Source organism: Macaca fascicularis, chromosome 14 (assembly GCF_037993035.2).
Source record: "Macaca fascicularis isolate 582-1 chromosome 14, T2T-MFA8v1.1".
Taxonomy (NCBI): Eukaryota; Metazoa; Chordata; class Mammalia; order Primates; family Cercopithecidae; genus Macaca; species Macaca fascicularis.
In genome coordinates, this window is record NC_088388.1 from 93,311,488 (window position 1) to 93,325,573 (window position 14,086).

Here is a 14,086-nt window from a genome sequence, read left to right on the forward strand (position 1 = left end):
TTAGCTCAGGGTAGGCTAGAAGTTTCCAGTTTCACCATGATGGGTCCAGGTCAGGCTCCTGCCAGACCTGGGGGGCTGGGGGAGCCATGGGCTCCTGGGTTATGAAGCTGAGGGGCCCTGTGTCTTAAGAGGTTGGGTGCTTGAAGCCCAGGGCCCCTCTCTGCCTTTTGCTTTGTTTTGTCTCTCTTTCTACTACCTCTCATTACCACTACTACCCAGAACAGAGTTGGATATAGGAAGGGCCCTCCTCCTCATTCCTGTGATGGGGATCAGTCTTTGGATGTAGAAGGCTCCTCCTATCTGACTCGTGCCTCAGCATTTCCCTGGCTCTGCAGGGCCAGCAAGGCCTCCAGCACTGTGTCAGGCCTCCGAGGATTATTCTACCTGCCCTGACATTCCGTGATGCTGCCTCCAACAGAAGGTCCTAGGAGCAGCCAAAGTGTTGTAGTCGCTTGAGGGAGATTGAAGCCCATCCTCCTTTTTCAGCGCCTGCTATGATGAAGTGGGTGGAGTGGGGTATCCTTTCCAACGAGTGTACAGCATTGGTCTCTCTGCAGCAGGCCATGGCATGGTGGTGGCCACTCCTACTAGAGCTGTTGACAGTCATGCCCACCTGGGCTGGGGATGAGCTACTCAACATCTGCATGAATGCCAAACACCACAAGAGAGTGCCCGGCCCAGAAGACAAGCTCTATGAGGAGGTACAGTGGCCAGACCTGGGGATGGGACGGGGAAGATCAGGGAAGGGACACAAATGCCAAGATGGTCTCCAAACCTCATCAACCCTGATCATTTGGTCCCTGGGGTTGGGAGTTGAGCAAAGACAACTAGATGGAAAGAGACTATGCCTTTTTGAGACCATGAGAGCCAAGTGATTCAAAGTTCCCATTTCTGAGCTGCTCCAGCCACTGGGAAAGCCAGGGCAGATGGTGATCCCAGAGGTCCATTGTTGACTCGGCGTAGATGAAAACAAGCCTTCCTGCCAACAGGTCCTGGGGAAACATACAACGTATGTAACCCCTCCCCAAGCTCCTAAAGGCAATTGCCAGGGATGTGGGAGGAAGAACACAGTTGGCATTTTGCCTATGAGACCCTCCCACTCAATGCAACCCCAGATTCCCCTAGGTCTCGCTGGGGCTCTTCTACCTGCTTTGCCCTAAGAGGTTTCTGCTGCCTCTCAGGAGCTGAGAGCCCAGAAGTTGTGTTCCTAGAGGACTGTAGCAGCCTGTGGCAGGGGGTCAGTGTGCAGGTGCCTATGCCCTTTGGGTAAACATTGAGAGATTATCAGGGTTCCTCTTATGTAGGGGCTTACCAGCTAAAGGCATCCCACTTGCTCAGGCCTTCTCCTAAGGGACATTTTCATTTCAGCGCCCTTCTTCCCTAGACACCCGGCAATCCTTGCCCCTTATGCCTGGGCCTTTTGTTTCCTCGTCTGCCTTCAGTGCATCCCCTGGAAGGACAATGCCTGCTGCACCCTCACAACAAGCTGGGAAGCCCATCTGGATGTGTCCCCACTCTACAACTTCAGCCTGTTTCACTGTGGACTGCTGATGCCTGGCTGTCGGAAGCACTTCATCCAGGCCATCTGCTTCTATGAGTGCTCCCCAAACCTGGGGCCCTGGATCCGGCCAGTGGGAAGCCTGGGGTGGGAGGTAGGAGGCAGATCTGTGCAATGCTCTGTTATTATATTAACAGCCAGAGCTTTCACCCTATCTTATGCTGATGCCTCCAGGATGCTAGCAGGAACAGGAGGTGTTATCTCCCTATGGACAAGAGCAGACCCAGAGGCCCCTGCTGGAGAACCACATGGGGGAGACTGTTTTGACAACAGTGGGATGCAGGGCTATCACCACAGAAGGCTTGGTGGAGTTAGACGGACCTGAGCCTCAGTCTCATGTTCTGTCCCTACCAGCTGTATAGCCCAGGACATACTATTAAATCTCTTAGCCTCATTGGTGTTATTTGTAAAATAATACTTAGAGACTTTATAGAAGATGATGTACATATGGTAGCTGGCACAAACACCACTGTAGCTATTAGTAATCTTCACATCTCTGCTATTAATGTTCTTATCTCTGGCTATGACTGCACCCAGGAGGCCCCGAGTAGGCAGGGAGAGCGAGTCGTGAATGCACCGCTGTGCCAGGAGGACTGTGAGGAGTGGTGGGAAGACTGTCGCTTGTCTTACACATGCAAATCCAACTGGCGTGGCGGCTGGGACTGGAGTCAGGGTGAGTGGTGCTGACAACGCCTTGGTGGGGAAGCAGGACCCTTGGTGGTCCCCACAAGGGTGCAGGTGCATAGGCTAGGAATGAGGGAGTAGGAGGTAAGCTGTCCCTCCTCCATCCCCTGCAGGGAAGAACCGCTGCCCCAAAGGGGCCCAGTGCCTCCCTTTCTCCCATTACTTCCCCACCCCAGCTGACCTGTGTGAGAAGACTTGGAGCAATTCCTTCAAGGCCAGCCCTGAGCGACGGAACAGTGGGCAGTGTCTCCAGAAGTGGTTTGAGCCTGCTCAGGGCAACCCCAATGTGGCCGTGGCCCGCCTCTTCGCCAGCTCTGCCCCATCCTGGGAACTGTCCTACACCCTCATGGTCTGCTCCGTGTTCCTGCCATTCCTTTCCTGAGAGCCCTTCTTCTCCAACCCACATTCCTGCACGTCCGCCAACTGTGGGTCAGGCCAGGCCACAGCCTACCTCCTTCCTCAGGCCCTCCCCTAAAAGCAGTGGCATGGGCTAGGGACTGGGTGGGACTGCAGTCCCCAGCCCATGCCACTGCTTTTAGAGGAGGGCCTGAGGAAGGAAGTGGCCACTGAGGCTTCAGCCGCTGGTGCCTGAGCCCTGCACATTTGGCCCGAGGCCCCCTCCACTGCTCTGCTCTGCCTTAGCTGGCCTGGGAGGCAGCTGGGGGCTGGAAGTACCAAGGTGACTGGCCCCCTGCTGCCTTGAGGGATGGGAGATTTTAAGGGGCTCGAGGACTTTTCCCATCCAGTGCACGCCTACCCCTTTCTATGACAGAGCTCATGGTGGCAGACCTGGCCTCCCGTCCTCCGATGGTGTCTCCAATAAATCGGCACTCAACCTCTCCTCTGCTTGACTTCCTCTGTCTTAGCTTTACGAGCAGGGACCCAGCATGCACACAGCGGGAAGCAGTTTGCCCACTGCACTGAAGCCTCAGAGTTAGGTTGTTACTTGCCTAACAATTATTACCCTCTTACTATCTGCCACACATCCTCACAACACCTCTCTGATGGGAGTACTTTCAATGCCTCTTTTTTTTCAATAAGTGACACCCCATACAAAGGACCCAAAGCCAGGGCGAGAGGAATGGGGCCACCCAGTGCATCAGCTCTATTTTGGCTGCCAAAATTAAAACTGCTATCTCGACTGCCTTCAGGGTTCCCTCTTCCTTTTAACCCATTCATTTTACCCCAGAATCACAGCACACTGGTCTAAAATTTTGGAAACCCAAGTTCTAATCTGGCCTCTTTGCTTTCTATATGACTTTTGGCAACTCCTGTGATCTTCATTAAGACTGCCTTGGTTTCTCTCTCTGCTAAAGTAATGAGTTAGTTGGATTTCACTTATGGAAAAGAAGAAAAAGGAAAAAGCTAGCAACCTTGTTTGCCAGGAGATAGTGTGTGCTCCTCAGATGGTACGCCACGACCTCAAGAATAAAGTGTTAGAACTGAACTGGGGATGGGGCCCTGACCTCGCACCCCGGCTGTAAGTGGACAAGCAGCTGACCTGCCCATCCAGCATCTTCTGGAGCCTGGAGCTGGGCGGCTTTCCAGCAGTAGGTGATGCTTTTCCCCCACAACATTTTATTTGACAAAGAGAGGGTTCTAGCATGGCTGCACTTGATTTGGCTGGCTTTTCTGACAACTGTTCATTCTTGTCAGACACCAGCCAGCCCCACTCATTGCTTAAACTCGGCCTCCATTCCTTCTGCACCGGCCTCACAGGCTCATCCACTGAGCAGACCTTGTCTCAGGGGAGGCACTGGAGTCACAAAACCAACAAAGAGCGTCCTTCCAAGTGCGGCCCTCAGTGTCTAGAGTAGTAGATGACAGCTGCAGTGAGGACAAAGCTGTTCATAGGAAGTCTGAAAGAAAGGGGTTGGGTGGGGGTCTCTGAGAATGCCTCACAAAGGGGTGAGGCTGGAGCCCCAAAGAAAGAGGGCAGCTCACTGAGAACAGAAGGGAAGTGCTAGTCAAAACCCAGTGGAGGCCCCAAGGTATGAGCCAGATGAAGCAGGACCTTCAATTGCTCTTAAATGAATAGATTGTGGCTTCAAAAATACATATGAATGTATCAAAAATCTCTTAAAGAGCTTAAAAAATTGAAAATCTCTTGAAAACTGAGGTGTCTGTGGGTGTGTGGTTGATAATAAAGCTGAGAGGTTAATGCCCTTTTTAAAGTGTTTTTAAATATAAGGAATTGCCAAAGGAAGGTTAAAATTGGAGTGGACAAAACAAGAGTAGTCTGGAAGCCCTAATAACTTGATACTTATTGATCACTTACCATGCACCCAGTATCTCTGGGAAGTATATAATATATATTAGTTCATTTGATCCTCACAAAAGCCTTATTATCCTTGTCGTATTATAATATTATCCTCATTTTTTACTATTCTCATTTTTCAGATTGGGACATAAATATAAGTAGGTTTGAAACCAGCTAAGTCTGAGCCCACAGTTCCAGCTCACAGGCTTACACTGAACAGCCTGGTCTGTAGTTGAGTGGAACTGACGTGGATTTAGGAGTGGTGGGAGAGAGGGAGGGATGGCTGGTGGCAAGTCACAGTCAGGAAAGAGACTGAGTTCTCCCCCTTCATGGGATTAGGAGTCATTACCCACAGGTCACAATTGACAGTTTAAAAGTAAAAAGGCTTCCAAGTTAACCCACCTAGGGTAGGCCTTGTGGTTCATGGTGACATCCTTTCCCTGAAAAAGAATCTTATTGTGAGTTCCCTGTTGGCATACTGCTTAATGTGTAGCCTACCGACATTGAAAAGGGTGCTGATTTTTTTTTTCTTTCTTTCTTTCTTTTTTTTTTTTTTTTTGAGACAGAGTCTCTCTCTGTCGCCCAGGCTGGAGTGCAATGGCACAATCTCAGCTCACTGCAACCTCCGCCTCCCGGGTTCTAGCGATTTTCCTGCCTCAACCTCCTTAGTAGCTGGGACTACAGGGACCTGCCACCATACCCAGCTAATTTTTGTATTTTTAGTAGAGATGGGGTTTCACCATATTGGCCAGGCTGGTCTCCATCTCCTGACCTTGTGATCCACCTGCCTCGGCCTCCCAAAGTGTAGGGATTACAGGTGTGAGCCACCGTGCCCAGCCAGGAGTGCCGATTTAAATTTACATATTAAAGTTTTATTGATTGTCTTCCACGTAGACATTTTAGCCTGTATGTTGCAATCTGTATCCAATAATTGTAACCTCTATATTGTACCCTCCAATGAAAAAGGACAACTTCAGGATGCGAAATCCCCTCCCTTCTCCTAAACTTTCCTATAAAAAGCCTTCCAACATGTAACACTCCAGAAGACTCCCAACTTTGTTAGTGTGTCTTCCTGGGTCAATATTCACATTTGGCTTCCAAGAAACCTTTGTAAATTATTTCTGCTTCCAACAAACCTTTGCAAATTGTTACAAATAGCCTTAATTTTGGTCAACAGGAGGAGTGATGGGTTGTAAGCAATGGAGCAGAACTGTCAGATTTGCAGTTAGATTGTGTGTTTTAATCAGAGTGATCCATGCACATGGCTCACACACATCGGCCAAAGGATTTCTAATGCAAAGCGAGAGAGCGGCTGTCAGTTCACCTATCCACCAGGTTCCTACCCTAGGAGCACCCCTTCTAACCATTTCTGGGTTTAGCTATGAAAAAGTTACAAAATGTGACTTACCTTTTCTGCCAGACGTTCAGACTATGTTTTTGCTCTCTGTTCTGTTTGAGTTTCTCAACTTAATCCTCCAATGATTTTAATTCCAGCAATCCACTTTTAATTTCCAGGAGATTTTTTATTTCTTTTTTTTTTTCACAGCCTGCTGTTTTTTGTTTCATGGATGTAATATCTTCTCAAATGTCACTGAAGATCTAATTAGAATGTTTTTAAGCTTGTTTTGAGTCTCTGAATGACCTGTTTCCTCCAAGGTCAATCTGTTCTGTTTCCTTGATTTTCTCCTACGTGCTGCTGGTTCTCTCTGAGTCCGGTGGCTTTGACTGTCTATCTTTGGCTGTCATATTTAAGAATGAGGAGCTGAGTTGATTTTATAGTGAGCTATTTTAGGTTTCCTCCATGGTTTTATATAAGGATCTTCATTTCCCCTAAATAGCAGCCCTGCTGCTATTTGTAACAATTTGTAAAGGTTTATTGGTATGTGGGAAGAGCTTGTTGAGAGAAAGACCTTGCTTCAGAGTGTGAAAATTAATGAAGATACCCAAATAAGAACAAGCAAAGGCTATTCGTTCAGAGCTTGCAAGAGAGTCAGCTACTATCACTTGCATTTTGCCAGAGACTCAAGGCAAGGAGGGGAGTGGGAAAGTTTGAGTGGATAAAAGGGAAGGCTTCGGCTGGGCGTGGTGGCTCACACCTGTAATCCCAGCACTTTGAGAGGCTGAGGTGAGCAGATCACAAGGTCAGGAGATCAAGACCATCCTGGCCAACATGGTGAAACCCTGTCTCTACTAAAAATACAAAAAAATTAGCTTGGCGTTGTGGCGGGTACCTGTTATCCCAGCTACTTGGGAGGCTGAGGCAGGAGAATCGCTTGAACCCGGGAGGCAGAGGTTGCCGTGAGCTGAGATCGCACCATTGCACTCCAGCTTGGGTGACAGTGCGAGCCTCCATCTCAAAAAAAAAAAAAAAAAAAAAAAGGGAAGGCTTTAAGTCTGCTAGGCTCAGAGGCTGTGGGCAGGGGCAGCTGAAGGCAGGCTAACTGGAAATGGGCATCCTATGTGTTTGGTTCAGGGAACATACTTAGCTTTTTCTGATTGGTCCTAAGTTGTAAATGGAGCCAAAAATAAGAAAGCTGGCTATTAATAAAAAATTCTTGACCATGTTGGGTCAATTGTGATAGGGATTATTCTTTGGCTCCCTACACTGCATCTTCCTGAAGGTAAGATGCCTTACCAAGTGCAGTTAGGAGGTTGGCTTCTTGGGCTACTAGTGGATCAGAATCCTGTTTTATATACAGCTAACCATTGTTCATTTGTAGATTCAGTCTTTCAATCCCAGGGACAAAAATTAGGGAACAGTTATTAATCAACTCCTGGCTGTTTGGGGCTACTGCAGGGCTGATTGTTCGGCTTTCTGGGCTAATTGCTAGAGAGAGAGTTCTGATGTCCTACAAGTCTGACTTGCAAGATAGTAGGATGGCTTCTGGGCTGGTTACTATAGATAATGGGTTAGAGTTCTATTGTTATATGTGGTCTGGTCATTGTCCATCTGTATATTTAGTCTCTCGAGACCAAGTTAGCAGGAGCTATATTGGGGTATGGAGCCTTTGCGTGGCAGAATAGGGATGGTTCTCTCTGGGATGCTAACAACCATATGTCAAATTTCAGCACTGTCCAATTAGCTGGGCGTGGTGGTGCCATGCACCTGTAGTCCCAGCTGCTTGAGGGGCTGAGGCAGGAGGACTTCTTGAATCCGGGAGGTTGGGGTTGCAATGAGCCAAGTTTGCACCACTGCACTCCAGCCTGGGTGATAGAGTGAGACTCTATCTTAAAAAAAACAAAAACGAAAACAAAACCCAACTTCAGCACTATCCAGAATTTCATTTAATTTTTTAGAGAAGGTTATTCTACCCCAGGGGCTAAAGTTGGGTTGCCTGAGCACTAGATTTGGGCAGAGGACATGTGGACCAGTGGTGTGTAAAGACTTTCTTGCTCTGCCCCCAATGCCTGCCAACTCTGAGCCCAGAGCCTCTCAGAGTTTCTGCCTGATGAATCAGCTCCTTCGTCCACTACAGCTGCCGCCTCCAATTTCTCTGGCCTTCTTGTTTCCTTTGATGTGCTCTCATGTGCTTCCTGTCTTCTAAATATTTGTTGAAATCTCTTGTTCGCTGATGGTTTCCTTCACATGCTCTTGATAAAGGAACATGGAAATAATCATTTTAGTGGAATAGCAGGTATTCATTCAACTCTCTGTAACCAGAAGCTGTAGATTTATTAAAGACTCAACAGTTGTTTAAATAGTAGATTGAAAGACAGCCAAATGGAAGACAAGGAGGATGAGGACAATATGTAGAATGAACTTGCAGGAAAGAAAGAAAATCAGAAGGCAGGTGCTAGAAATCTAATTGTGAGCAACCTTCTAGAAGGCATGTAGCCAGGCTACAGTAGAGGCAGTGGACACAAGAGGGGCAGATTTGGGAAATATTAGAGGATAGAACCAATAGAAGCTTAGGGCATATTTTTGCATAAAGTACCACAAAATAGGTAAAAGATGTTAGGGATGGAGAACTATCCCAAAGAAACCAGCAGCCTTGGATAACTGTACTCGGATGCTTCCATTTATAAGAGGAACTTCCCCCACTTTGGATTGTACTAGGTCTTGGTAGCAGGGAGCTACTGGAGGGTGTTCCTTCTCCTGGAGGCAACCCAGTCACTTTTGATGATGTGGGAACATCAAACCCTATTCAAGTCCTTCCTCAGGAACAATGGGAAGTCCTGGGTGGCAAATAAAAAAACAAAGCAAAGTGGCCCTCTTGTATGCTGCCCTTGATTTAAGATTCTTTCTGAGTAACTTTCCTCGGTAAGATCCCTTACCAAGCACAGGAGTTGCTGCAGCCTGACAGTCATGCACAGAGAACTTGTTCCTAGACCGCCTCTGCTACCTGACGGAGGAGCGCTGAGCACCCCTGCCATTCCTCTCCCACCCCACCGCGACTGACCTCCTCCACAAAAACGACTGCTTCCTCAGTTGCTTCCCAATGTCCTATTGCTTTCGCTGTTGGAAGACCCAGAAATGAAGATTATTTTGGTGTTCCAGGCTGGTGTTGGAAGCTAAGCTACAAGTGGGAGCTAAGCTACAAGGATGCAAAGGTATATGAATGATACAATGGACTTTGGAGACTAGGGGGTAAGGAGGAAAGGTCAGATCACTTTCCCCAGCTCCAGCCCTTGAGATAGCTCAAGCCCTTTCGTGTCCACTCCCTTCTTGCATCCCCAGGGGGCACTTTTCCTGCCAACAACACCAGTCTCCCATTTTTTGTTTTCCCTCCTACTCTGTTTTCCTCACATCCATCCTCAGATTTATTCTCCCACAGAATCAGAAACCACTTTCAATAGTGCTTTTGCCACAAACGAACCAAATAGAAACATCTGGAGGGCCAGGCACGGTGGCTAATGCCTGTAATCCTAGTACTTTGGGAGGCCGAGGTGGGCGGATCACCTGAGGTCGGGAGTTCAAGACCAGCCTGACCAACATGGAGAAATCTTGTCTTCACTAAAAATACAAAATTAGCCAGGCGTGGTGGCACATGCCTGCAATCCCAGCTACTAGGGAGGCTGAGGCAGGAGAATCCCTTGAACCTGGGGGGCAGAGGTTGTAGTAAGCCGAGATCCCACCATTGCACTCTAGCCTGGGCAACAAGAGCAAAACTCCGTCTCAAAAAAAAAAAAAGAAAAAGAAAAAAGAAAAAAAGAAACATCTGGAGGAGAAGAGAGGATTTCCCAGTGAGGAGGAGCTGATGATGGGCTCTGAGATGCTGGCAGGATGTCAGCAAGGAGTTGTCCATCAGACAATTGACCCACAGTGCAGGAGAGAGGTGTGGGCTACAGATAAAAATCCTGGACTCACTTTCCTAGAAGTGTGGAAGTAGATGAGTTCTCTAAGGAAAATAAAGAGATAAAAAGGAGAAGCTTGTGGAGAGTCTCTCTGACTCACCTACAGTCAAGGAAGTGACAAGGAATGGAGCTAGTAAAGACGCAGAGATGCAGAAGCCAGGTAGAAAGGATGGAAGGGAGCTGCATCTCTGAGGGGCAATGTCAAATCCGAAGTTGCCCACTACATGTTAATTAACTCATAATTACTGCGTTCTTACTCGATGCTGGAAAATGCTCGTCCTGGGAATTGAAAGACTGAATATACAAATGAACAATGACCAGGCAATGTACAAACCAGGACTCTGACCCACAACCTGTATCAGCCAGCCCAGGAAGCCAAATTACTATCCACAGTATCCATTCCAGGAAGCCAAAGAATAACCCCTATAACAATTGACCCAAAATGATCAGGAATTGATTAATAACTTCCAGCTTTCCTATTTCAGCTCCTGCTTTTAACTTAGGACCAACTGGGGAAAGCTAAATATGCCCCCTCACCAATCACATGGAACACCCTGCTTCTAGTGAGCTGCTGATGTAGTTTGGACATTTGTCTCCAGCTAAGTCTCATGTTGAATTGTAATCCCCAGCGCTGGAGGTGGGGCCTGGTGGGAGGTGTTTAGATCATGGAGGCAGATCCCTCATGACTTGGTGCTGTCTTCATGATAATGAGTTTTCATGAGATTTGGTCATTTGAAAGTGTGTGGCACCCCACGCCTCCACCCCCAATTCTCTTGCTGCTACTTTTGCCACATAATGTGGTTGCTTCCCATTTGTTTTGTGCCTTGACTGGAAGTTTCCTGAGGCCTCCCAGAAGTCGATGCTGCAATGCTTCCTGTACAGCCTGCAGAACTGTGACCCAATTAAACCTATTATATATTTTATATATAATCCAGTCTCAGGTATTTCTTTATAGCAATGCAAGAATAGACTAATACAACTGCCTACAGCTTGCCCCTTCCCACAGTCTTTGATCTGGGCAGATCTGAAGCCTTCTCTTTTATTTACTCTAAAACTTTCCCACTCCCCTGCTTGCCTTGAGTCTCTGGCAAAATGTAAATAATGGTGGTGGACTCCCTTGCAAGCTCTGAATTAGTAGCTTTTGCTTGTTTTCATATGGATGGTCTTCATTTATTTCCACAAGATAGGATAGCAAAGAAGACAAACATCATTCCTGGCCACGAGGACCTTATACTGTGATAAGAAATACATTAAAGATATAAGCAGATGGTTAAAATTAAAAGAACTACAAATAAGATGATTCTTAGGAAAGAAGCATACAAGGGCCCAGAGAGAGTTGAAGAAGTGGCTAATTTAGATGCGATGGATACATAAAAGGAATAGGAAGCCTGAGAAAACATTTTGAAGATTGGGGCGCATGTTTGTAGGATAAATGGAAAGTGCTAGTGAGGTGAAGTTTAAAACAGGGCAGAAGAGCTGAGGGCACGATTTCAAAGGGGTTAGGAGACCCAGCATTGAACACAAAGATTATTGGATTAAACACAAAAGACATTTGATACTCTTTCCACTGTGATGGGAGAAGAAAGAAAATGTTTAAAAGTGATTTTAGAATCAAAATGTTTCAAATGTAACCTTTGACTCAATTAACATTGAAGCTTGCCACCTGCTGTGAGTTTAGAAGCTCATATCTGTGGGCCAGTGGGAACATTCTGGGCAGTGTGTCACATGGGCAACTGCTCCTCACGTCCAGCTTCCCAAATTCGCAACCTGGGCAGCTTGTCTGTTCCCAGCCATGTAGTGAATGTAAAATGTCCAAAGAATCAAAATCCACCCAAGGTTGACAATGCAGAATTTTTCTCAGCCCTTTGCTGGACTCACAGCAGGGGTGCCCCATCTGCTAAGCCTACTGAGCTCAGCCGTTTGCAGGAGGGAGCATGTGAGTGAACAAGTGCAGGATCTGGCTGCCCACTCCAAGCACTGACACAGGAGCAAGCTCCATGTGAGGCCCACGGCCAGACCAGGCATGTGGCCTCAAGGTGAAAATGGCATCACCCAGACAAGGGTGTCTTTGACCCCAAAGCCCCGGAGAGGGTGTCATTGTGATCATTAGCTCTTTTAGTTCTGCTGTCCGCAACCCAATGGATGGCATCATGTTAGCAGCTCAGTTGGTCCCTGGCCCTGTCACATGGGTTGGCTGCCCTCTATCGGCAAGGGCAAAGTGCCAGTGTGACAGCCTTTCTGGGTACCCACACTCAGTGGGTCCGGAACTCTTGTCCAGTGTCCAAGAAGAATGAGGTCATGCTGACAATTGAAGGCTGATGAGGGTGGAAAATGCTATTGAGTGTCAGAACAGCTCTCAGCAGAGAGAGGATGCCGTCAGGTGGTTTCTCTCTCTCCTTGTGTGTCTGGGTCCAGGGCTTTTTATGGACTCAGAATGTGGAGTGGATGCTGATTGGTTTGTGAGTATGCAAAAAAGGTTAAAGTGAAGACACCACTCAAAGGTGGGCATAACAGTGTAGAAAATCAATTAGGACAGGGTAGGTAAAGGTAAAATAGGCAAAGGATGGGGATCAATCAGAGGAAAGTGCACCAAATGGGAAGACAGGTTCTCAATCCAGTCCATAGATTTGATTTGTAGCTTACCTTTCAGGCTTTAAACTGACTTTGGCTTGGAGGTGGTATTTCACTGGGGACCTGCCCCTATCTGCCTAGGCATTTGGCTGCCCCCTGTTGCTATCAGTGAGATTTTAAAAACTGAGACAGAATTAATTTCAGAGTGAGGACATTTTATGGATAGACTAAAGATTGGCACCAGCAATGAAAAAGCAAAAACAAATTCATTTCCACCTTTTCTGAACCCTGCATCTGTCTATAGAGAGAGGGGCTATGGTTCCAGATCCTAGAACAACCCCTGATTGTAAAGCTGATGGGGTCAGGCCTGCTGACTACTTCACGGAGGAAGAACTTAGCACTTATCAGGCTCTGATTACTTCAATTCAAAGGAGATGTTTGGGAAGAAAGAGCAATTTTCCCTGGAAAGGAATTTGGAGCCTTAACAACAAGCCCCAGGAAGTCAGATCATAGAGAAGAACAAAGAAAGGCAAGCAGAAGGGCCACATTTCTCACCAATAACTAAGTTGGGTTTATCCTCTGTGGATACAAGTCAAATGTGGTCAGTCTCTTCCCCCTCCCTTACTCTAGGACTTCAAAATAGCCACAGCAAGGCATTAAATAATATGTGTTTCTATAGTTTTATTATTAAGTAAGAGGTATGACACCACGCAGTTCTTAACCCATTTCTTAGCCCAAGGAAGTTCAGAGGTAAGATAAAAATATTTGTCTTACACATGACTTAATAACTACACACACACAAAAAAAAAACCCTTAAAAATTGATGATGTGTGAAAATAATGAGTAGGATAGTAATTTTGGTGAATATTTTCATAGTTTTGATGAGGTGAGCTTTCTAAAGGCAGTATCTATAAAGTAAAAGATTAATATATTTGCTTATATTTTTAAAAGGCAAGAAAGAAAAAGGAAAAGGTTTTTTTAAAAAAACTCTAAATAAAATTAAAAGACATAAAAATAGGAAGAAATATTTGCAACACATACATACAGATGTCAGTATTTTTAGTACAACAAATGTTTTTAAAATATAAGCAAAGGATTTGTATAGGTAATTCACATTTAGAATAAACTTTAAACTCCTGCCTAGAACTCTGACCTCAGCTCCTAAGACCTTTGCTCCTGCTTACCACTCTCCAGTGACCTGGGATTTCTTCTCGTTCTCAAAGAAACTAGGCTCATTTATACCTCAGAACATTTGTACCTGCTTGTTTTCTATTTCTTTGATGCTTTTGCCCCTATCATTGCATACCTAGCTCTTTCTCATAATTTGGATTTTAGTTCAAATATCACATCTTCAGAGAAGCCTTCTGCAACTACTCAAGTCACCATTCCAAGTCATACTCCATGTCACCTTGTCTTACTTTTTATAGCGTATATCACTACCCCAAATTGTGTGAGTGTGTATCTGCACTGTCTCCCTCACCTCACTCTTAGAAAGCGGGTTCCATGAGGCGAGAACCTCACCTGTCTTATTTATTGCTGTATCCCCAGTATATGGAACATTTCATGGCACACAGCAGGGTCTCAACAAATATTTGTTAAATGATTAAATGAATGAATAAAGAAAAATGAGAAAATAAAATCAATAAACATTAACAAAAATTTTGTTTTGTGGGTAGTTAAATAAGTGCAAATTAAAATAATGAGAACCTTTTTAAAAC

The 14,086-nt window shown here is 46.2% G+C and overlaps 1 protein-coding gene across 1 annotated transcript; it reads left to right on the plus strand.

The window, feature by feature from the left end:
- The first annotated feature begins 563 nt into the window (after window positions 1-563).
- On the plus strand, window positions 564-3,923 carry IZUMO1R (IZUMO1 receptor, JUNO). Its single transcript, XM_015436050.3, has 4 exons — window positions 564-701; window positions 1,443-1,652; window positions 2,096-2,231; window positions 2,356-3,923. Exons 1-4 carry the CDS (start codon window positions 564-566, stop codon window positions 2,622-2,624), a joined length of 753 nt encoding a protein of 250 aa, XP_015291536.3. The 3' UTR covers window positions 2,625-3,923.
- Window positions 3,924-14,086: the final 10,163 nt, after the last annotated feature.